At 42.9% G+C, this 24907-nt stretch overlaps 1 protein-coding gene across 1 annotated transcript in view; it reads left to right on the forward strand.

Annotated features, from left to right (window-relative positions):
• Window positions 1–24907, forward strand: part of LOC137340110 (adhesion G protein-coupled receptor A1) — a 387365-nt gene that overhangs the window by 207442 nt on the left and 155016 nt on the right. The window contains exons 8-9 of the mRNA XM_068002423.1: window positions 16987–17151; window positions 20130–20328. Coding sequence (XP_067858524.1) covers window positions 16987–17151; window positions 20130–20328 — 364 coding nt within the window. The remainder of the gene's footprint in view (window positions 1–16986; window positions 17152–20129; window positions 20329–24907) is intronic.

Below are 24907 nucleotides of genomic sequence, written 5' to 3' on the forward strand. Positions count from 1 at the left end.
TAAGCTGCCCAAAACAGATGGAATTGAAATATGACTTTATAAAACAAATTTAATTTGTAGGAGTATTAACAGATATTAAAGATTCAGTTTTATATTTTTGTCTTGCATTTTGTTGAAGATAATAACACACATATGAGTTAATTTTTCCACATCAATATTATTGTGTATTTGAAGGGATATACTGTTCTGACACTAGAAGCGCCAAAATGTTTAAGTCATTGCAAAGAGATTCTTGCAATTTATTAAACTAAGATGTAGTTAGTATCTGACTTCTGCACTGAAGTTTTATAAAGTATTTTACAAAAATGAAGTCATAAACTCTTCTAAAGGTTCTGTGAGGAAATGCATTTTCCACTCAGCCAAGTACTGGGAAGGTTCTAGGTTTTATTTCTGGTCTGTGCTGTGTTAAGACGATCTCAGCTGGCACAGCAATGGAGGATATTCAGTAGCTTTAACCCAAGAAAGAGATATATGTGCTCTTTTATTTTGTATTTAATTTATTGCATGAAATTTATAATTGTTTTAAGACAGGCACAGTATCTAAACAGGTATGATAACCTGGTAGTTTTGGAACTGGACTAGCGAGTTTAAATCCCACCATTGTGAAATTGTGAGCAGACACCAAGAAAAATGACCATGAACGCTGCAGGATTGTCATGGAAACCCAACTGGGTCACTAATGTCCTTCAGGGAAGGGAACTTACCACTCTTATCTGGTCATATAACTCTGTTCTCTTAATGTCTTCAGGGCTACTATGGATGGGTAATTGTTGGTGTTGCCCAGGTCCCAAGAACACATTTTTAAATGCAAAGATTCAGGAACCTAATTTTTTGCCTCATTTACCTGATTGTCAGGAAGCCAGAGTTTATATAACCTGTAAAACAGATCATAGTGGTAAAACCCAGAGCATTGCGAGTTCGTGTACTTGTGTAAAAACAAGTGTAAGTACTAAGGGAATAATGCATGGTCGGAGGTGCCATCTTTCAGATGTGACGTTAAATTGAGGCCCCATGCAGCTCTCCTTCAGTATCACACTGAAGCAAATGCCTAGATTATGTTCTCAAGTCTGTGAAGTTGGGCATGAACTCATGACTTTCTTACTAAGACGTGAGAGTGTAACTTCAAGCCAAGGCTGACACCTACAGGAGGAGAGACCTTTAATATCTATAAAGATAAAGGCTTGATATGACCAAGGGATGTAGTATGATTTTTAAAAATATATTTAGTCTCTGAATGTGGGCAATGCTGACAAGGCTGCATTTATTCCCCAACCCTAGTTGCCCTGAGAAGGTGATGGTAGGCCTGTTCCTTAAACTGCTGCAGTCCTTGTGGTGATGATGCTCCCACAATAATGTTAGGTAAAGAATTCCAGGATAATGACCTAGTGATGATGGAGTAGTGACATATTTCCAAGTCAGAGTAGTGTGTGACTTGGAGGGTAATTTTGAAGTGATAGTACTCCCACAACATTGCTGTTCTTTGTCCTTCTCAGTGGTGGGAAGTGCTTGCTAACTAATGGTGATTTGGTGCACTGCAACCTGTAGATTGTACATACTAGTGTGCTGATGATGGAAGGTGTGGATATTGAGTCATATAACAGACGTGCAAATCAAACAACCTGCTCTGTCCCGGATGGTGTCATGTTTTCTGAGTGTGGTTGTGAGCAGTGGGCATTCACGACTTGAGCCTTGTCGATTGCTGCTCATTTAAGAATGAGGAAGAATTTGAGCTTGACTACTTCTTCCTATTTTAGAGATTCCATAAAGCCTGCTATTGTTTAACCTAATTGAAGTTGCTATTAAAATCTAGGATTGAATTATTCAGCTTTATCTGTTAGTTATACATTGCTGCCAGTATAATCTTGCTTAAATCTAATATCCTGTGAATGGAGACACTTAGTGATGGTCAAAATATAGAACTCCTCCTGATGAGGTTATCAGCTTTCCACTGTATTATGCAGATCATGCTGCACTCGTAATTTACCACATTTATCAGGTAAGTGGGCCGACCATGTGTGTGGAACTGGGTTTGAATACATTGAAGAGAAATCATTCCTTTTATAAGACCAGTGTGTCTATGTTTTTATTCAGCACTGACACATTGGGGGAATTTTAATCCCCAAGAACAGGTGGGTTAGGGGTGGGTGGGTGGGAGGTCAAAATTGCAAGTTTTAAATTGCGACCACTATTCGGCTCCAACGTGCCCACTTCTGGGTTTAACATGGGCGCATTTGGATGCGAGCGAGGAACGCACTGCACGAGATCGCATTGCTAATTACTGCCGGCGGGCGTGTATTTAGCGTGGCACTTAACATCGTGTAAGTGATGTTAAGTAACATTCTTCTAACTGATTGATAATTAACTTTAAATTTAACGCCTCCAGGACGGCTTTCCCGGGGTTCGTGAATCTCGCCAGATAAAAGCAGGCGAGAAGGGCCGGTTCATTCAGGTAAGTGCCTTTATTGCACTGCTTGTAGGCCAGCAGGAGAATGAGTGTTTCCTCCAGGCCCAACAAGCCTACCTGCCGCCATCAGTCCCCCAAGACCGCCAAGTTCTCGCCCCGCCCCTTCTTCCCCACCCACCCGCCCCTTCTTCCCCACCCACCCGCCCCTTCTTCCCCATCCCCCCCCCCCAGGCAACCGCCGAGTTCTCGCCCCACCCCTTCTCCCCCCCCACCCCCCCCCCCACCCCTGCTCCCCCCCCCACCCCCCCCCACCCCCCCCCACCCCCCCCCCCCCAGGCAACCGTCGAGTTCTCGCCCCGCCCCTTCTTCCCCACCCCCCCCCCCCAGGCGACCGCCGAGTTCTCGCCCCACCCCTTCTTCCCCACCCACCCCCCCCAGGCGACCGCCGAGTTCTCGCCCCTCCCCTTCTTCCCCACCCACCCCCCCCAGGTGACCGCCGTGTTCTCGCCCCTTCCCTTCTTCCCCACCCACCCCCCCACCCCAGGCAACCTCCGAGTTCTCGCCCCACCCCTTCTTCCCCACCCACCCCCCCCCCCCAGGCAACAGCCGAGTTCTCGCCCCGCCCCTTCTTCCCCCCCCACCCCCCCCCCTCAGGCGACCGCCGAGTTCTCACCCTGCCCCGATCTTCTTCACCTCTCCGCCCCCTCCCCCTCGGCGACCGCCGTGTTCTCACCCCGCCCTTTCATCCCCACCCACCCCCCACCAGGCGACCAACGTGTTCTCACCCGCCCCTTCTTCCTCACCCACCCCCCCCGCCAGGCGACCGCCGAGTTCTCACCCCGCCCCGATCTTCTTCCCCCCTCCCCCCACCTCGGCGACCGCTGTGTTCTCTCCCCGCCCCTTCTTCCTCACCCCCCCCCCCCCCCGGCGACCGCCGAGTTCTCACACTCACATGACTGCCAAGTTCTCACCCCCCACCTCCGCCATCAGCAAGCTCTCACCTTCTCTCCCCCCCCTCCGACAAAATTCAGCGATCGACGAGTTCTCACCAAGGACACTGATCTCTACCCGGCTTTATCCCACCTGACAGGCAGCCAGCCTGTCAATCAGGTGCAAAACCCGGATGTCAAATTTATTGCTTTCAATTGAGTTGCGATTGCCGATTCTGACATGTTCACTTCACCTCCAGGTTTCCCACGGGAAAATCTATCCTCCTGGCTTCAAATAAAAATCATGCCCACTGAGCTTGTAAAAGCAATGTTGCCATTATTTAAGCTCAGTCTGCACACACAACATGTAGTGGGGGCAATGAGGAACAGAAGCTTCAGTAGATAAGGGAAAAAATATGTGTTCGCATCTGACCTGTGTGTTTATTATCAAAATTGCCGTAGCAGTGTCTGTATTTGATGTATATTCTGGTGCATCCTCAGGTGAATATTCCCTGCTTGACATGTCTTATGAGGTTTGAAGGGTCAATTAATGGATTTAATGTTACTGCACCTGAGTAGAAAGGGGTTCAGCTGTTTCTCTTTGGGCTGGAGTTACACAACAGTTTTGACTAATCGAAAAGTGATGATTACGCCAGCGCCAAAACAACATAAACCAATAGTTTTACAACCGAGAAATAACCTGTTTTGCACCACAAACGCACTCAGGATATCTCAGACGTATTCCCTTAAGAAATTAGTCTCTTTAGTAATTATTGCTTTTGAATGAATAGCAGAGTTTCTCAATGTTAGGTCTCTACTGAAAATATGTGATCAAGTCTGTGCGTTAATTGAGGTCAAAGTATCCCAATCGTTAGGCTCCATGTTAAGTAGTGGACCCAATAATGAGAACTTCTGCAGACCCAAAGTACAGTGACCTGATACATTCATTGTGAAGGTACAAATTAATTTATGAAAATTATCTTTTGTTGGGCTCAAGTGTTATTTCTGAGGTAGTAAATACTTGCATGAGTGTTTAGTAAAGGGAAAATTATGTCAATCTTGTGAGAAGATTAACCATTCTTCACACTTGCTGCTTGCAAAGGAAACATGCGGGAAAGATAATTGACCAGTTTTGTACGTGACTATGGCAATTAGTAATGAAATGAGTTCCAGAATGTAGATCATGAGCGCCAAACACTGATTATTGATAGCATTTCAAAGAAGCTGCATTGACTTGCTTTAGAGAAAGAATGTAATCTGAACAAAGTGTTAAAACTAGTAATTAGAAAGCAGAGAAGATGTGGAAATGAGCCAAAGGTCACAGTCAAGAAGTTAAATATTAAGCATGGAAACCCAAAACAAAAGGCATATGAAGCTCAAGGCAAGGAGTGTTATTTATGTAAAGGTACACATTCAAATGATCTTGAGTGTCTAATAAGAAAATTATGTCAATGTTGTGGCAAAATTAACAATTTCACCATACTCTTGCCTCTCATAGAAAAAGTATGACAAGAACTAGAGAGCTGATACGAAACCAGAGAAGCAGGACCATTTACTTGCTAAATCAGTATCACAAGACATAGCTGATAGTTCAGAAGACAATGTCCATTTCATGTAAAATTGAAAACGGAAGAAAAGGTGAACTCCATGTCACAAATAAAGGTGTGGTGACTACAACAGATTGAAGGCGTACCTGTGAAAGTAGTAGTTCATCCTTGGTGTATTAGGAAGACTGTGATAGACGCAGCTTTGAGGAAACAGGATGGAATGTTAGCTCAAAGCTGAGACTATGAAATGTGCCAGCACAGCTGTTTCTGTGTAGTTCTGACACCTGGATCAGTGCTTGGAAAGTTCAAAACAATGATAAAGGCAAAAAAGAGTCAAAATTGGCTAAGGAAAATTCTGAGTCCCCTCTAAATAAATAAAGCAAAGAAAAGCAGCATTATTGATGAAGTATACAAGCAATTTCCAAAAGTCTGCAAAGACCTCGGTAAATTAAAGAGAGCACAAGCAAAAAACACATAGGCCCGTAAATTCCTCTGAGCGGCGAACGAACGACACCCACCGCTCCGTAGATTTATGCAAACCCACTAACTTACTGCGGGCACTTCCTCTAATAGGAAGCTGAGAAGAGCCCGGCGTTAACTCCAGTGAAGCTAGGACCCATGGGAGAAGCGAGAGGAGCGATCTCTCCCCTCGACCAATCAGATTGCAGCATCCTTGAAAAGCAGCAAAGAGTCAAAATTTTGAAGTACAAGCTGCAATGTAAAAACCAGGAAGTGAAAGCTGCAACAAAAAATCATTTGTAAAAACAGTTATGGACAGCGAAAAAAGAGAGGGTAAGAAATAATCAAATTAAATAAAAGAGGCAGAAGGAAAAAGTTACAAAATATATATTTTTAATAACCAAGAACTATTAAAATAAGGAATAATGAGACTCTACATTTTTAAAAGTTAATTTTTAGTTATTTGCCAGTCATTAAGACTTACCGCGCTGTTAAAACTTAGTTTAGACCTGGTATATTTAAATGAACCTGTATTGTGGCGATATTAGTTAGTTTCCAGCTAGGCAGAAGAGCAAGTTGGTGCTGGTCCGTTGATTCCGTTGATTGCAGCTGGTGATATCCCTATAAGACGAAGCTGTCAAATCGCCAGCAAAGCTGGAAGAATAAGTTCCAGATTTCCGCATTTGTCTGCGCATGTGCAAACGTCGGAACTTGCTCTTTCATTTGGCCACTAAGCTGACCGTTATTTTGAAAGCAATTTCCAGCCCATAGATAAATCCATGCAGGTTGTTGCACAATGACATAGGAAATCCATTACTACTCAAAGAAAATTAAGAAGATAAATAATCTAATGGAAAATGTTAATTGAAGTCATAGATGGATTGGTAATGATTGGTAATGACTATGTAGAGCTCCATTTAAATAATGAAAGTGCTAAGAAATATTAGCACTTTGTTTGGGTAAAGATTTATTTGTGTGTACTTTTTATTAATCATTTTAATAAAAATTTGTGTTGGTGCTCATTTCCGCAGAGGTGGTCTAATATAGAGGTTGATGTGTTGCTGCTATGCCATGTTGTTGAGACTGACTGTTGTACCACAGAAAAGCTGACGCATCTGGGAATGATCAAGCTCTGGGACCTGCAATGAGATACTAATCTGCCAGTAGCCATTCTAGTTTAACATCCTTTTGACCATCAAAGAATGCTTGTGTCAAATCTATTATGTAATCAAGTAATTCATGATGCATTTGATTAGCAGTAAAATAGCATTTTGTGCTGCTTTTCAACTTATCATAGAACAATTGTTTTGGAAGATGCTATCGACTACCCAAATGGGTGGTAAGAATCAGAGGAAGAAGAAAATGGATATAAAGTGTTTTAAAAGCATTTTCCTTAAGGAAAAAAGAAAATAGATTGGAATGGATGGGTGAGATTAGATAAGGGAAAAATTAAGAAAGGATTTTAAGTGTTTAATTTTGTAGTGTAAGGCTTATATTACATTAAATAAATATGCTCCTCTTGACATCTAAAAAGCTTTATTACTGTAATATTAATGTTTATTTCAGCTTCACATTGTGTGTACTGAAAACTTTAAAAATGATCAGCCCAGGGAGCCTGCAATTTCTCTGGACCTGTGGCAGCTGTGGCCTCATGATGTGTATCACACTGGTAGCAGGGAAACTTTATATAACCCGAAACCGCTTTTTATTATTCTCCTAAAATGCTGATACAAAGTCTCTTAAACAAAAAAGCTGTAGCTGTTACTTTGACATTGATATGCACACTATGAAAAGACAGGATCCCATTGGGATGGTGTAAGGCATGGAACAATGAAGAAGCCCAAATACGTTTTTTGCTGCCAGCACAATTAGCAACGCAGGAAATAAAATCTGTGCAGTCACCAGAACCCACTCTGAATTTATAGCTTAGAATTTGTGTACAATTGCTGGGATGGTTACTTTAATCTTAACCTATGATGTGGAGATGCCGGTGATGGACTGTGGTGGACAAATGTAAGGAATCTTACAACACCAGGTTATAGTCCAACAGTTTTATTTGAAAATCACAAGCTTTCGGAGATTATCTCCTTCGTCAGGTGAGTGAGTGAATGAGAGGTTCTCAAATTGCATATCTTATGTTAGGCTGGGACACCATCACACCAATCAAAGGTGTCGTTGGTGTTCAGACAGGTTAGCCATGGAAAACAGTAGGTCCCAGTATACTGAATACACAATGGGTCAAATTACACAGACAAAGAGAGAAAGAAACCCGAAAGGCAGAGAGAGAGAGAGAGAATGTCCAGTTGTATTAAAAACAGATAACTTTCTTTTCCTGCTGGTGGGGTTACGTGTAGCGTGACATGAACCCAAGATCCCGGTTGAGGCCGTCCTCATGGGTGCAGAACTTGGCTATCAATTTCTGCTCAACGATTTAGCGTTGTTGTGTGTCTCGAAGGCCGCCTTGGAGAATGCTTACCCGAAGATCGGTGGCTGAATGTTCTTGACTGCTAAAGTGTTCCCCGACTGGGAGGGAACCCTCCTGTCTGGCGATTGTTGCGCGGTGTCCGTTCATCCGTTGTCGCAGTGTCTGCATGGTCTCGCCAATGTACCATGCTCCGGGCATCCTTTCCCGCAACGTATGAGGTAGACAACGTTGGCCGAGTCACAGGAATATGAACCACGTACCTGGTGGGTGGTGTCCTCTCGTGTGATGGTGGTATGTGTGTCGATGATCTGGCATGTCTTGCAGAGGTTGCCGTGGCAGGGTTGTGTGGTGTCGTGGACGCTGTTCTCCTGAAAGCTGGGTAATTTGCTGCGAACGATGGTCTGTTTGAGGTTGGGTGGCTGTTTGAAGGCGAGTAGTGGAGGCATGGGGATGGCCTTAGCGAGGTGTTCGTCGTCATCAATGACATGTTGAAGGCTGCGGAGAACATAACGTAGTTTCTCCGCTCCAGGGAAGTACTGGACGACGAAGGGTACTCTGTTGGTTGCGTCCCGTGTTTGTCTTCTGAGGAGGTCTATGCGATTCTTCGCTGTGGCCCGTCGGAACTGCCGATCGACAAGTCGAGCATCATATCCCGTTCTTACTAGGGCGTCTTTCAGCGTCTGTAGGTGTCCATCGTGTTCCTCCTCGTCTGAGCAGATCCTGTGTATTCACAGGGCCTGTCCATAGGGGATGGCCTCTTTGACGTGGTTAGGGTGGAAGCTGGAAAAGTGGAGCATCGTGAGGTTGTCCGTGAGCTTGCGGTAGAGTGAGGTGCTGAGGTGCCCGTCTTTGATGGAGATTTGTGTGTCCAAGAAAGAAACCGATTCTGAAGAGTAGTCCATGGTGAGTTTGATGGTGGGATGGAACTTGTTGATGTTATCGTGTAGTCTCGTCAGTGATTCTTCGCCATGGGTCCATAGGAAGAAAATGTCATCGATGTATCTGGTGTACAGCGTTGGTTGGAGGTCCTGTGCAGTGAAGAAGTCGTGCTCAAACTTGTGCATGAAAATGTTGGCGTATTGGGGTGCGAATTTGGTCCCCATGGCTGTTCCGTGTGTTTGGGTAAAGAACTGTTTGTCGAAGGTGAAGACATTGTGATCCAGGATGAAGCGGATGAGTTGAAGGATGGCGTCTGGAGATTGGCTATTGTTGGTGTTGAGTACTGAGGCTGTTGCAGCGATGCCGTCATCGTGGGGGTTACTGGTGTAGAGTGTCGAGACGTCCATCGTGGTGAGAAGTGTTCCTGGTTCAACTGGTCCGTGGGTGCTGAGTTTTTGTAGGAAGTCTGTAGTATCGCGACAGAAGCTGGGGGTTCCCTGTACGATGGGTTTCAGGATGCCCTCGACGTATCCAGAGAGGTTCTCACACAGGGTTCCGTTGCCTGATACGATAGGACGTCCGGGTGTGTTGGCTTTGTGTATCTTTGGGAGGCAGTAGAAGTCTCCCACGCGGGGAGTACGTGGGATGAGAGCACGTAGGATGCTTTGAAGGTCTGGATCGAAGGTCTTTATCAGTTTGTTGAGCTGGTGGGTGTGTTCTTTGGTCGGATCTGCGGGTAACCGTCTGTAGTGTTCCTGGTTGTCCAGTTGTCGGTATGCTTCTTTGCAATAGTCCGTTCTGTTCTGCATGACAATGGCTCCTCCTTTGTCCGCTGGTTTGATGACGAAGTTGCGGTTGGTCTTGAGAGCGTCGATGGCGTTGCGTTGTGATCAGGTGACATTCTGGACTGTCTTGTGAGTGCGGCTGATGAATCTGGCGATGACGCATCTCCTGACCGCTTGAGCATACATGTCAAGCTTAGGGCAGCGACCCTCCGGAGGAGTCCAGTTTGACTCTTTCTTCTTCGGTTGCTGTACCGCGGATCCCTCTGTCTGCTGTTTTGGATCGTTGATTGTCTCATTGGGTTCACTGCTGAAATCTTGGGATTTGTGGTAGAATTCCCGGAGTCTCATTCTCCTGATGAATTCCTCTGTGTCCGCCGCGAGACCGATGGGGTCCATTTTGGTGGTGGGGCAGAAATTGAGCCCTCGGCTGAGAACTTCGATTTCGTCTGGTTGAAGGGTGTGGTCGGACAAATTGACGATAGACTTCCCTGTGGTTACAACCGTGGTACCGGGGGAGGCTTGGTTGATGCTGGTGGTGATGCCGAGTTTCTCAAGCTTTCTGCTCTTGGTTTTCATGTAGGCAGCGTAGTTTCGTTGCCTCGTCTGTTTGGCGGTGTCTTGTAGCTGGTCTGCTGTGTCCTGAGTACAGGTTGAGAGTATGGACTCTATCTTGGTTTCGAGGTTGCGACGTCTGCTGTAGAGTTGGTGTATGAGATGGTTGCAGAGTGTGCGAGAGGTACGACGGCAGAGTCTCTCAGCGTAATCTGAGTTGTATGTCGACTTGAGTGGGTTTGTGATCTGTAGTCCTTTCGGGATCTTGTCTGCCTCATATAAGATATGCGATTTGAGAACCTCTTATTCACTCACTCACCTGACGAAGGAGATAATCTCCGAAAGCTTGTGATTTTCAAATAAAACTGTTGGACTATAACCTGGTGTTGTAAGATTCCTTACATTAATCTTAACCTAGTGAGAGAGGTTCGTTTGTACACTGTGTGGGTTAATAATTGGTAAAGTGAAGTAAAATCTACAGCTTCCTTAACTCAACTGATGCAACTAATAATTTAATATTTGTAAAACCAAAGTTGTATGTCTTTAACTTAAAATACCTTGTGATACTTCAGTTTATATTCTACCCTTGTTACAGTTGTCTTCAGCTGGACTTTGTTATGTCACTTAATGTACAAAAAAGCATGTGTATGGAGAACTGTCTTTACAGTGCTTGCACATTATTGTTTTCAGTAAACACTCAATAATTTATCACAAGGCATTTAGTGGGTCACAGGCTGCCTGGAGAAAGGGAATATTGCTTTTGTGTATGTTTAAATAAATGGATCAGGAAGAAACATTGAAATGAAATACACTCGAGTTTATTTTGTCTATTTTACACTAATTTGGACATTATGCATCATTAGAGAATGTCATTGTATAAAGTGTGTCTATGAGATCTGAGCTGGTCTCCAGGGAAAGTCGAATTGGAGAACCATTTCAACGCAATATCATGTTGCAGCTTTTTATCCAGTGCACCACTTTTTGTTTTTTAACCAAATTAGGTTCTATAACAAATAGCATTTTAGATTTCATAAGACTTTTACTAAAATACATTAACTACCAGTTTGTGCCAGCAACATTATTTTCTGTTTCGTAATTGTTTATGGGCATTTGAATTTCATAAGGCAACATATTTGAGCTACATATTAGAATATTTATAATGATCTGCAAGGCATAACATTAGGTTTGCAGTATCTTACCTTTGCTTAGTGTGTTAATAGTTGGATTAGATTAAATAATAATACTCATTGAATTCCGAAAATTTGACTCTTTTTTTACTGGCAGCCATGAAATTAAAGAAAGCGACTGGACAATTTATGTAAACTTCAGGAGATGCAGCCACACAGCTCTGGTCACCATAATGTCAGGTTGAAAACAACTAAATCATATGACACAGACAGGAAATGAGGCACTGAAAATAGGTTCTGACAGGTGTTGCTATATATGTACAACATGATGGCATTCAAAGATTAAAAAAGGGAATTGTGCAGAACTTGTCAATTGTTTTGGGAAGGAAAAATTACTGGTTATAATCAGATCCAACAAAACAATCAGCTTGGCTGTTTATTTTATGGCACAATTTGAGCTGTTAGATGATTACATGTAAGCATGTTTCAGGAAATTTTTGTTTAGTCTAGTGCTCCAGCTTAGCATAGTGTTTAGTGCCTGTTCAGCTAGGGGTGATGATTTGCATCAGTTTGGAACAGGGGTACCAAATGAAATGACTCATGATGTAACGATTCAGTTTAGTATGAAAACACTACCATTTTGGAGTCTGGCAACTTCCACTCAATGTGCCCAGGTCTGTCAATCAGGCAGTGGAAGATCCCACTGTTGTGTGGCAGGTCATCTGTTTGAATGATCTGCATTGAGGTGACATAGAATTGATCTGTGGTGATGCTGCCAATTCCACGGGCCTATTGGAAGTTCTCTTTAGGTTGTCATTTTGTGAAATGAATAAGCAGCTGGAGCTTTTGTGCTCCCATCAGTAGGCCTGAAGGCATTGGCCCCAATATTTACGGGGAGGGAGCGGGGGCACGTGTCAACTGAGAAACCCAGAAATACTGGGAAGGCAGAGGTCTTGCTGAATTTAACAGTCAAGAAGGTCGGGGGATGCTGTGTGGCAGGCGAGAGGGTTAGGGGGCTCAGAGTGCAGTAGCAAGGAGGGAAAGATCATGAGGGGTGGTGGAGAGATGGAGATTGCTGGGGAGGGGCAAGAGATGGAGATTGCTGGGAAGGGGCAAGAGATGGAGATTGCTGGGGAGGGGGAAGGGATGGAGATTGCTGGGAAGGGGCAAGAGATGGAGATTGCTGGGGAGGGGGAAGGGATGGAGATTGCTGGGGAGGGGGAAGAGATGGAGATTGCTGGGAAGGGGCAAGAGATGGAGATTGCTGGGGAGGGGGAAGGGATGGAGATTGCTGGGGAGGGGGAAGAGATGGAGATTGCTGGGGAGGGGGAAGAGATGGAGATTGCTGGGGAGGGGGAAGAGATGGAGATTGCTGGGGAGGGGGAAGAGATGGAGATTGCTGGGGAGGGGGAAGAGATGGAGATTGCTGGGGAGGGGGAAGAGATGGAGATTGCTGGGGAGGGGGAAGAGATGGAGATTGCTGGGGAGGGGGAAGAGATGGAGATTGCTGGGGAGGGGAAGAGATGGAGATTGCTGGGGAGGGGAAGAGATGGAGATTGCTGGGGAGGGGAAGAGATGGAGATTGCTGGGGAGGGGAAGAGATGGAGATCGCAGGAGGGTGGGGAAGAGATGGCGATCGCAGGGAGGAGAGATGGAGATCGCAGGGGGGGTTGGGGAAAGATGGAGATAGGAGGGGGGTTGTTGCGGAGGGGTGGAGATCGCGGGGGGAGGTGTTGCGGAGGGATGGAGATCGCGGGGGGAGGTGTTGCGGAGGGATGGAGATCGCGGGGGGGGTTGTTGCGGAGGGGTGGAGATCGTGGGGGGGGGTGTTGCGGAGGGATGGAGATCGCGGGGGGGGGTTGTTGCGGAGGGGTGGAGATCGCGGGGGGGAGGTGTTGCGGAGGGGTGGAGATCGCGGGGGGGAGGTTTTGCGGAGGGGTGGAGATCGCGGAGGGGTGGAGATCGCGGAGGGGTGGAGATCGCGGGGGGGTTGTTGCGGAGGGGTGGAGATCGCGGGGGGGGTGTTGCGGAGGGGTGGAGATCGCGGGGGGAGGTGTTGCGGAGGTGTGGAGATCGCGGGGGGAGGTGTTGCGGAGGTGTGGAGATCGCGGGGGGAGGTGTTGCGGAGGGGTGGAGATCGCGGGGGGAGGTGTTGCGGAGGGGTGGAGATCACGGGGGGGGTGTTGCGGAGGGGTGGAGATCGCGGGGGGAGGTGTTGCGGAGGGGTGGAGATCGCGGGGGGGTTGTTGCGGAGGGGTGGAGATCGCGGGGGGGGGGGGGAGTTGCGGAGGGGTGGAGATCGCGGGGGGGTTGTTGCGGAGGGGTGGAGATCGCGGGGGGAGGTGTTGCGGAGGGGTGGAGATCGCGGGGGGGGAGTTGCGGAGGGGTGGAGATCGCGGGGGGGGAGTTGCGGAGGGGTGGAGATCGCGGGGGGGGTGTTGCGGAGGGGTGGAGATCGCGGGGGGAGGTGTTGCGGAGGGGTGGAGATCGCGGGGGGGGAGTTGCGGAGGGGTGGAGATCGCGGGGGGAGGTGTTGCGGAGGGGTGGAGATCGCGGGGGGGGTGTTGCGGAGGGGTGGAGATCGCGGGGGGGGGGGAGTTGCGGAGGGGTGGAGATCGCGGGGAGGGAGAGATTGCGGCAGAAGGTTTGCTTGAGGAGCCGGAGGAAGCACTCCTGCTCCTCCTGGCCCACAAGCAGTGCTCCCTTCAGCTGACTGATTTCCCAAGCCCTGGGAAACCCGGCCCACAGCCATTAAATTCAAATGGCTTCCAAAATCTGAGAACGCAGTCTCATTTAAATATTAAAATATTAAAACGACCCCCTCCTGCCCATCCCGCGGGGGTTAAGATTCTCCTCATTCACTTAATGGCTTTTCTTTTGTATTTTGGCAATGTTTGTGGAAGTTGAAAGAATGACTCAAAATACAGCATCAGTAAGAAGGATAACCATCAGTACTTCCAGGATATGATATCTCACCCATCAAGTTGGTTATGATACTGATGACTATGAGTTCAACCCTCTTTAAAAACTGTATTACCAAAACAATAGCACTAAAACAAGATCAAAAGTTTCTGTTTGTTCCAAAAATATACATTAAATAACGTTCCGTTCTGTGCATATTTTTAGTTTTACGTGATGATATCCATCATTATAAGTGCTTAAAAAGTAATTTTTAATTCCCCCATGGTGCTGCTTGTCTGTCCGTGAGCACTAAATTGTCCCAACCATAACACAAAATGCTTATTTAGACTTTAACCACACTTTGTAATTATCTTCTTCTCTTTAAATATTGCATAACTTTTAAAAATGAGGAGCATAGAAGTATGGTTTGTGTTTCTCTAAGAATCAGCATGTGACCTCAAGATTTTAATCATCCTTCATATATAGCTTAGTTCCTTTTGAAAATGTCAACTTGGAACTGTCCTGTTTACTCGTCTATAGGAAGCTCCACGATGTTTCTCAATAGCTTTTTAAAAAAAACTAATTTTGATGAGTTTTCTCCTTCATCTGAAATGTCCCTCAAGCACTCAGATCACTTCACTGCTGCTGGTAGTGATATATGGGGTGGCTGTGAAGAGTTCAGCAACTTGGACTACCTAACCCTTCAAGCTGAAGCAGGCTGTGTAAGTGAAGCCACGTAAAGAAGCTTGGGATTCACAGTATAGTTTGAAAGTCATTTACATGTGACTCAAGACAAAACCCTAAATGCCTGTGACTCTAATTTGTCTGCTTCCATTGATTATGCTTTATCTAGTTCTCAGCTAGGAGTCTGGATAGGTTGCTTGTGGCGGAAGGGTCTGGTGACTGACTCCCCTAGCTAAAGAGAGTATATTAGAAATAAAAAAGACCTTTAGTAATAAAAGTAACCATAGAATACAAGCTGCATCGGAAAGGCCTGAGTCCTAATGGTTGGAAATGAAGGGGATGTATTAGTCTGTGCATCCTTGGGTTGTGACTGCTTGCAAAGTTCTGGAGGATTACATTAAAGCTCTGGTGTTATGATGCTCTGTTGGCACACAATTGTGTGTCGTTGCCCAGTACATATGCATTGCACTTTGAGGTGAAAAAATTGTAATTTTTGTTAAGACTACACTACTGTCCAGCGCAAGCCTCATTACACTTAGAACAATCATGTCAATTGGTCCAACACTGCATTTCATGTTTCCCCACCCAGCTCTTCCCCCATTATGAAGCTGGCTGCATCCAAGACTTACTTTAGAGGGAGAAGGTACGCTGTTGCTGTTCAGTGGGAGCCTCAAAAATGGAAGTATTCCGATACCTCTTGGTCATGAGTCATGAGATGGCTCTGAAGCAACTGATGCCACTTCATCAATCCTTTAAGGGGGTTGACTGGGTTAGAAAGATGTGCTGTCATTCTGAGTGGAAGCTGCCTTATCTGCCCTTCCTTTATAAAAAATCTTTAGAATGAAATAACTCAGTAACAGGATAGTTGTTAATCCTATAACACATTACTTCCATTCACGGCGCACATAATGGTGTAGGTTCTGGGTCATAACACTGACAGTATCTATGAACACCCAATTTAGCTGTGACCATGAATGAAGAGGGTTGAGAGAAAGCCTGAATTGTAACAGTAGGTTTTGTATAAAGATAAACATTCACCTGCTTCATTTAATCATAACATCATGATGAAGACTAAAATAGAAATATTTTGTGCAGTGAGTGAGTTTGTGGGGGCTGAGGAGTGCATTATTTGCAAAGGAGCTGTGAACATTCATCTGATACGAGGCAGCTGTTGTGTACCTGGACTTGCAATACCTCCTGAATTTTTCCAATTTGGATTGAACCATTTAGCACAAAATTGTGCATTCCTCAGAGTCTTAGTAGCTGTTCGAAAAAATAAAGGATAATTATTATAACTCCATTGTGATTGACTATTTTTAAAAAAATAATCAGTGAAATTGTATTCTCAGAAAGCAAACTATTCAAAATTGTGTGTTCCCCTAATTTTGTCACCAGCTTTTGATTGCTTTAATTAGACAAACTTTTTTTAAATCAGTTTTCCTCTGTTGTTTGATGGTAGCACTGAACAGTTATGAGGAGCTTTCTGTTAGAGACAGGACAAATTTGCAATTTGCATCACCTAACCTGCCTCAACTGTATTTTTATTTTTGTTGGCTGATCACGTATACACAGTCAAGAAAGTTGTAGAACAGCGAAGAGCTTAGATTCTCTGACTGAATATGACCTGCAAAGAAAATTGTGGGAGGAATTTAGGGACTTGCTATATTGCATAAGATGCAGTTTTAAAAAAAATATTGAATTATATTTAATTCTACGTGCTCCTATAAAATGGTGAAAATTTAGTCCTATAAAATTATATGCAATATTTTGAAATGATCATGTTACCATCAATCTGTTTTGTGGTATAATATATTCTGGCCAGAGTGAAATAACAGTAAGAATTATTGCTCAATCTGCATTTGATTAATAGGTATATTTAAAATGGTGCTTCTGTATATAGTTCCTGTTCAAGTTAGCACTCACTGGACTAAACAATTACAGTCTTTTAACCCTTTGAAAATTGCAGTGGCATTTTTTCACCAGAATAAAAACAGCAAAATTGTGATGTATAATTCACTCACAGCAAGTCATAAATAAAGCAATGTTCAATGATTCTATGCTTTATAAACTAATCATTGGGAAGGCACAGAAAATGTTGAAGTTGTGATATGATTAATAGCATACATGTTTTAAAAACTTCAAGGACACTAACCAAACTGAGTGCTTAGTTAGTGGTTAAAATACATTCCATAAAAAGCACAGCTGTGTACTCATTGAGCCCCCGATTGTCAAAAGCAACCTAAATTCCCCAAATGACTAGTACCTCAAGTACCTTATCTTTTTTATATACACAGTGAGCTGATCCTGTCCAACATTGATGTTGCTGCAACAGGAGAGTGGGAGTGCCTAATCACTACCTCCCGTGGGAACAGCTCCAAGAAGGTAGAGATTGTGGTGTTAGAAACATCTGCACCATACTGTTCTGCAGAGCGGATCACCAACAATAAAGGAGACTTCAGGTATGTGTTAAATATAGCCATAAGCGTGGAACAGCTATAGTACGGATTGGTCTCCAGCTTTGGGAATGGAAACCACTTTCCATTCCAAAAATGAAAACAAAAATGACCTGTTAGGTTACCACAGAACAAGGTTCTCGATGCAAAGTTGTAGTTATAAAATATTTTGTTATGAAAGATTGCACATTGCGGATTGAATTCACTAGTCATGGGGACTAGTGATGTAGTCGATAAGCACTGACTTTCACCTTCAGGACTTAGCTTCAAATCCAGCCTGATGGGATGAAAGTCTCTTCTGTCTTCTGGCTATAAAGGCAAAATGAATTTGTAGAGTGCCAACCCAGTTCTTAGTGGGCATGGGCTCACAGCACAATACTGACCCTAATATGGCACAAAATTGGAGATGTTAAGAGTGGTCACAGGATAATTGGAATGGGAAATTAAAAAATTGTCACACTGGTGCAATCAGAGGAGTCTTTCTGAGGTGGGTCAGTGATAGGATTGCACCACTCTAGCACTAATTCTTCAACCTGTGCTCACTTTGAGCATGGCTCCCTGATGGCAGCAAGGGATTCGTAAATTTTACCCTTGTGTGTTTGAAGTGGAAAGTGTTCCATTTTCCACCACTAACATATCTCACCTTGAGATTAAAAACAAAACCTGTTAAATTGATATTTTATAAGATTTTCAAAGAAGGAATTCACGTCAGAACTAACATCATTGTGTATGTTCTTACACTTGCCTCAAGAGGCTGCATGCTCTCCTTCACTGTTAACTTCCTATCTAAGTTCAGCACTGCAGCTTTGTAATATAGTAAGTACCCTTACAGTATACATTGTGGTTGTGATCACAAGATAGATACAGATGAGGAATATTATTGGTCCATCTTAGCTCATCTCTCCAGAAAAATATTACAGTTCTCCCCTCTCCCACCATCATCATATCCAACTGTTAAATCATTCCAAGCTTTTTGATTCCCTTTCCCTACCCAGAAATCCTTTCAATGTGTTGAGCATCTTCGTGTGAAGAAAATCTTCCTAAATTTCCTTTTGGAAAGAACTTGCATTATATAGCACCATTCATGACCTCAGGATGTCCCAAAGTGACTTAATTAAAATGACTCTATCCTGATCCAATTATATTCTCCAGTTGTTTGCCAAAACAGAAAAAGCAATTGGTAACACAGCCAACGAGTTATACACAGTTGGTTATTTCTTCTAAACAATATATTGCTTTCCACCAAAATTTATAGCAGGTCTTTTGGTATCAAATTATCTTGAAAATCGGGAACAGTACTCAGTGTTAAATCAGTGTAACATGTTTAGAACAGTGTTGTACACAAAGAATATCTGCACAGTGGATCGATCTTAAGATTAACTCATTTGTCAAAAGTTTGTCCCTAAGAGGGATTTATTGTACTGGATTTCATTAGAGTCAGCATCAGCAAAAAGAAATAGTTGGCCCAGAACCTTACTTTTTGCTATCAGACACCACTAGTTCATTCACTAGTAGAACATTATTAAAGTGTGCTAAAGTTAATGAATGGTAGACAAAGAACACACCATCAAACCAAACAAGTTCCCTTAAAGACTTCTTTGGCAACACTATTTAATATTTGTAGATACTGCAGACATAGGGAAAAAAAATAAGGAAATTCAAGTTAATCATGACTTTCAAGTCCTTTTAATTATGTTTGCGTTTAGCTCTGGACTCTTCACTTGGAAACTTGGTACAGGCCAATTTGATTCTGCTATAAACTAGAGTAGGTCCATTAACCCATTAATGAAAATCTGCACTTTATATCTTATGTCAATTTTATTCAGAAAACTGAAAAATTATCCAGCTCTGCTGCTCTGAACAGAATAAATGGAAACATTCCAGCAAGCAATAAATGCCACACTCAGTCAAAGCAGTAGAAGTTTCCTTTTTAAAAAAAAACATATAGTTGCACAAGCTATCCTACCTATGCCTGCTCTCAACAGGTGTAGGTCTTGCTGGGACTACAAGATGTTGATCTGAGTGGAATTCCTGGAGTAGCCCAGAAATACCTTCAGACAAGCTCCTAAAGCCAGCTGTGCATGTAATGGGGTGGGCCTAAACAGCGCCCTTCCCTCCTGGACCATAATTTGTGCCATTTCTTATATGGAGTGGAAACCTGGTGGATCTGGTTTCCACTCTAAATTGCAGCCCTTCCTGCTGAGATCACACTTTATTCCTGTCCTTTCTGGCCCCTAGAATTTTGGGGTCAGAGTGTCTTTCCTTATTCCAATTTGAGTTCATTTTAAAAAAACAACACAAGTGAGTTGAATTTTCAAAGTAAACCAAAAGATCTAAATATTGCCTGTGTTTTGTTGATAGAAAATATAAGCATTCTAATTGCTAACAGCTGTGAGTCATAAAGACAGCGATAGATAGGCACAGTAACACACTTCCAGGAAGCATCCACAAAGCATCAAATTCAGTATTTGCAGGAGAATTTAGCAACCAATGCTCCTAGACCTAGAATCTTCTCCCTCCTCCCCATGTTGTCAGGCACATGCCCTTCCCTCCCCTCACTGCTCACAGATACCAGAAATTCATCAAAGAGGCAAACCCCACATTCCAGCCCTTCAGTTCTGCCAAATCACAGGTTTCACCTTCATAGTTCTGTCAAATCACAGGTACCAATCACAAATCCAGATCAAAGGACAATCACCCATGCTACCAAATGCCATCAGCCTCATCAGTGTGTTGCCAAACTCCAGGACCATTCCCCAATGCTATTAAAGCCTAGTAACATAACCATTATACTACTATAACCAATAATTCTAACTGGAATTATTAATACTTTTTACTTTGAAAACATAGGAAGGATATAGCTGAAAAGGCTATCTTATAAAGCCTACCCTACAAAGTTATTTCAAAAGTCCTCTCTAACAACTATCCATGTATTTTTAAATGCAATTTTTCTTACTTACTTTACTGCCCTCACTTTTCTGTAGATGGCCTAGAACACTGGCTGGTATCACAGCATACTATGCCTGTATTCAGTACCCATTTGGATCTGTACCTTATAATGGAGACAATCGGCAGAGGAAAGCCTGGCGTAAATGTGATAGATCTGGACGCTGGGCAGAAGGGAATTACACTGAATGTGCTTATGCAAATGAAGTTACAAGAGTCCTTCATGCATTCAGCCAGGTAAGAACTTATACTATAATCAAATACTGCTACACTCTGGACAGTACATTGAGCGATATGACTGCTGACGGATTAGATGGTACAATGCGTTAAAAGACTTCTTTTACCTCTGGGATCTATATTTGAGCCCCCAATGAAAAACATCCTTCTCCACAAGCTGCAAGAGTTCTGAGTAAAATTCCAGTTCTTTATTGTCAGGGATTTACACTGGAAAGTCGGCCATTGTACAAAATCTCATATTGCTCACATGGATGTAAAGAAATGCACCTTTGATTCTATATGTAATACAAAAAAATCTACAATTTACCCATTGTACTTTGATAATTTAATATTGATTAGCAGTAGATTGGGAGTCTGACACCAGCTGATCATAAGAATGACTTGCATAGGAAGTGTATAATTCACACTAACCCAGTAGGGAGTACTCTTGTGAGGCTGGGTTATGGATCGACAAAGCAGGGAGCACCTCACTGCAATATTTAACTGGGAATCCTTGATGTTGACAGTAGGTGCAAAAAGTGGGAAAACGTTATACTCCTAGCGTACTTCATCTTGAACGCACATAAGTTCACATGATAGGCAGGATTCAAAACAATATACTATTTACCTTTGAAAGATTGATTCAGCTTCAAACAACCCATGTCCTTCCTATCAGCATGTGCGAACATCATTAATGTAGAATGTTGCAAAGTATAATTTGGGTATTGTGCAGCACCTTGAAATATTTCTTAATATCTTTGTTACAGTCAACCAAATAATTGTAAACTTGCTGTGTGGATGCAGAAATACTGTTGCTATCCTGAAAAGTTTTATATGAAGGAAACTGAAGTATATCAAACTGTTGCATTAATCATTTTAATGCTGTTAAACAGATAAGCAAAAATGACTTTTCCCTTTCTGTTATGTTCTTGATCATTTTGATTTGGTTTAAACATGGGTTCTGACTAGCTCCAAACCAGTTCCCCGATGATATTATTATGTTGAGTTAAAGCCTGTGAATGTGTCCCAGCAGGCTTGCTTTGTCCCTCAGTGGTTGAGAGTTTTGTGTTAAAACCTGCACATAATTTGGCAAGTTCATTACTCAGATGCTTGGGTTATCTGCATGGAGACTGCAGGGACTTGTGCAGATGAGATTATTTCAGCTTTGGGCATAGCACTACTACTGAGCCGAACCACGTTTTATCTGAGACTGAGAAATACTTCAGAACATGAAAAGTGGGAAGCAATCCCTTCTTCATGAAAGTGAATCTACTTCCCAATAACTAAGAATAAATGAAGACTGGTACCTTTGTGATGATTTCTGACCTTTAGTTCTTGGGAACTCAGCAGGATGATTGAAAGATACAGAAAAAGTAAAATTGAAAAATATAGACCTTTTATTTGAAATATTTCAGTGCTACTAACCTTACAATTCAGCTATATGGCAAAATTTACCTCTCAAAGGTGTTAGCCATAATACAACATTAGATCTATACCCTTACACTTTGTTATTCCTTAACATTTTCTTCAGGATTTCTAACAATTCAAAGTAAACTATTAATAATTATTGTAAACCCCCAAATGGTAAACTTTCACAGCTATTTATAAGCAAAGGATCGTATTTTCCTCCTCTTGCAAAGAAAATTGCCCTTATCTTCCCAAAAACTCACTCATATGGAGGATTTTTTTAACTGAAAAATGGACAGAATTGCAGTGTATGATTCTAAGAATACAAGTGAAAATCCCGTAACTCCTATAATAAAAGAAATTTAACTTAGTTAAAGCAATGAATCAAATCATCTGTTTTAACAGACAGGAATGTGCAATTCTGCTGTGGATGACTTTCTGCAATACAAATCCATTATGGGAATGAAAGACACGACACTTGGGGTACACTGGTACGCTTCGTAAGCAGCTAAAAAAGCACTTAGCCAATATAACTAACTGAAATGTCTTTAATTCATTTGTGGTGTGTGCAAAACTTGTATATAACGGTTTCATGAAAATGCCAATTTGCCTGTGAAACCAATATTCATGAAAAGGAAATCATAAGTCTAAAAGAGATCATGCTCTCCCTGTAAAGAGATGCTGGGGGTGATTTTCAATTGCTGGCCACCTGTTTCTTGTCTGAGAAATGGGCAGCCAGCATTTGAAAATCGGAGAAGCTTGTCTGAAACAGGTGGGATGCTGCTTAAATGTATGAAATGGGGTCCTATGGCGGATGTAGGAGTCTGATTGCAATTTTCAGGTACAAATAGGCAAAGCGTTCACTGTGCACGGGTTGAGCAGTCTAACCAGCAGTCCTTAAAGGGACTCAAAATGCAGACCAGTAAACTTTTAATATTCATTTTGATGGGCCCAGGGGGAACAGGAGTGCACTTCCTGAGCCCCTCCAAAAAAAAACTCTGGCCTGCTGTCAGCCCGTTCAAGGCTCCCCCGAGGATGGCCTGTTCCTCTTCTCCATGCCCAACCTGCCACCCAGCTCAGAATGGGAGCCGGACGATTTCCTTCCCTTCTACTACCTGCGAGCTGCAATGGAGCCCCCAGAATGGCACCTGCAACACACTGGTGGCATGTTCAGCAGGTCTACGCCTCAAAATGGCTCTGGCCTCACACTGGCAGCAATGGGCAGGCATCACAACTGTTCCACCGCCTTCATGCCCATTTTGGGCACTACTTGAAAATTGCCCCACTGTTCCTCGGGCAACAGGAAATACTCCACTTGTCAAGCCAGAAAAGCCCATGGACCGAGGAAAGCATACATTACTATTGTTTATAGACTTCAAATCTACAGCAGTGTATATAACAAGTTTTTCATTAAATGATTAATGGATTTGGAATTCTTGAGCTAATGTAAAAATGATAATCTTGAGAGATTACATGCACAAGATTAAATATTGCAAGGCAATCAGAAATGCAGTTTTCAAATTGAATCTCACTATTTAACTGTAAGAATCGCAAATTTTATTTTTATTACATATTTGATTATGTAGAACAATATTTATTATTACTGACCAGTCCTATAGCTTCGTACTTATAACTGAAAAACGCAGAAGCACAGGTTTGAGAAATGTAACGTGTAAGAGCGTGCAGCCATGGTGATCCTGTTTGGTATTTTGTCAAACATAGTTCCTCAAATAATGGGATCTGATATATTTTGCAAGGTTTTTAATATGGGAAGAAAATTCATACAATGTTAAATTAGCATGTAAAATTGAAGTCTGAAAATGTACATCAAAATATTATAATCAATTATAATCATTTTACAAGTGATTTTAGTAAATCGATATTGATAAATAATATATCTGTGCCACCAACCTTTTTTTAAAAAAAAATATCGATGTACTATGCTTCTACATTGATTAGTTTTAATTAACTTATTTATTTAATGTTCTGGGTATTCTGTGAAAAATTATTTTAATGGGAGAAAATAACCATTTACAGATTTAAATTAATGCAGATGAACAATGAATAACTTGAATAGTCTGCTCCTTTTTACATTTGGAAAAGGAAAAGGAAAAATTAGAATCTGCTGAAATTATTGAATGACCTTTTCATTTCTGATAAACATTCCCTATTCAGATAGAATTAAATCTCAATTTGAATTCTGTACAAATGATTATGATCACACAGACTGGTACAGCCACACTATTACAAAGAATGTGGATCCAGAATAGAAACAGAAGGATTGAACCACATAGGACACTGACTGTCCCAATGGAGAGTCATCTATTTAGCAGCACAAAGCAAAGGACAATTTAACCTCAGGTGCACTGAGCCTATGAAGAAAGTGCTTGCATTTTTTCTCCCTCAGGCCACTTGCTGGGCCTTGTGCCTGAAAAATAGGAGCAACACTCAAGTGCAGCTGCAGGCATCTCAGGCCTGTGCATCAGGCTTCCAAGGTCAGAGCCTTATAGTTGCTGGTGGCCACAATCATCCTGAGTGGAGTATTGAAATTAAACATCAAAACATATCTGTCAGCGAGAGTCAAGGGTGGGCCATAGCATTGTGTCTATGGGGTACACCTGCACTCGGATACCCAGTAAGCAGAGCCAAAGAAAAATGAGGCGAAAGGCTGGAGATGCCCTTTCCTGCCCCGTTAAGAATAATATGCCGGGTCTGCTGCTACTACGTTCCAGGCCCAGTTACCCCTCCATGGGCAAGCCTTAGGAAATCCCAGCAGGATGGAATGGGGACCTATGGAATATCAGTTCAGAGGAAAATATACCTTTGTCTTGCTAAGCTTCTATTATTTTGCCTAGCAGTCAAACCAATGACATGAGCCACTCACTCTTCTATTGGAATTACATTTTGTGCTTTTACATGGTCGCTACTATGTCTTGTTGGCCATTGACTGTAGGACACCGAACTGTGATACCAGTCATCTTTTAGCATCTGTCATTGTTGGTTGCATGTTGGGATTATTCATATGCCATTGAAACACTTGAAGTGCATGGTTACTAAAAATATGCTTAACGCTATCAATGCCATGTTTTAAAATAAGCTCTTTAAATTCTCTTTTTGTGGGAATAGCCACTCCCAAGCTCCCCACATGACAAATTCCTAATCCTGCTGTTTCCATCCGAGAAGCCTCTGCAAT

This window comes from Heptranchias perlo, chromosome 21, assembly GCF_035084215.1.
Source record: "Heptranchias perlo isolate sHepPer1 chromosome 21, sHepPer1.hap1, whole genome shotgun sequence".
In the NCBI taxonomy this organism is placed as follows: domain Eukaryota; kingdom Metazoa; phylum Chordata; class Chondrichthyes; order Hexanchiformes; family Hexanchidae; genus Heptranchias; species Heptranchias perlo.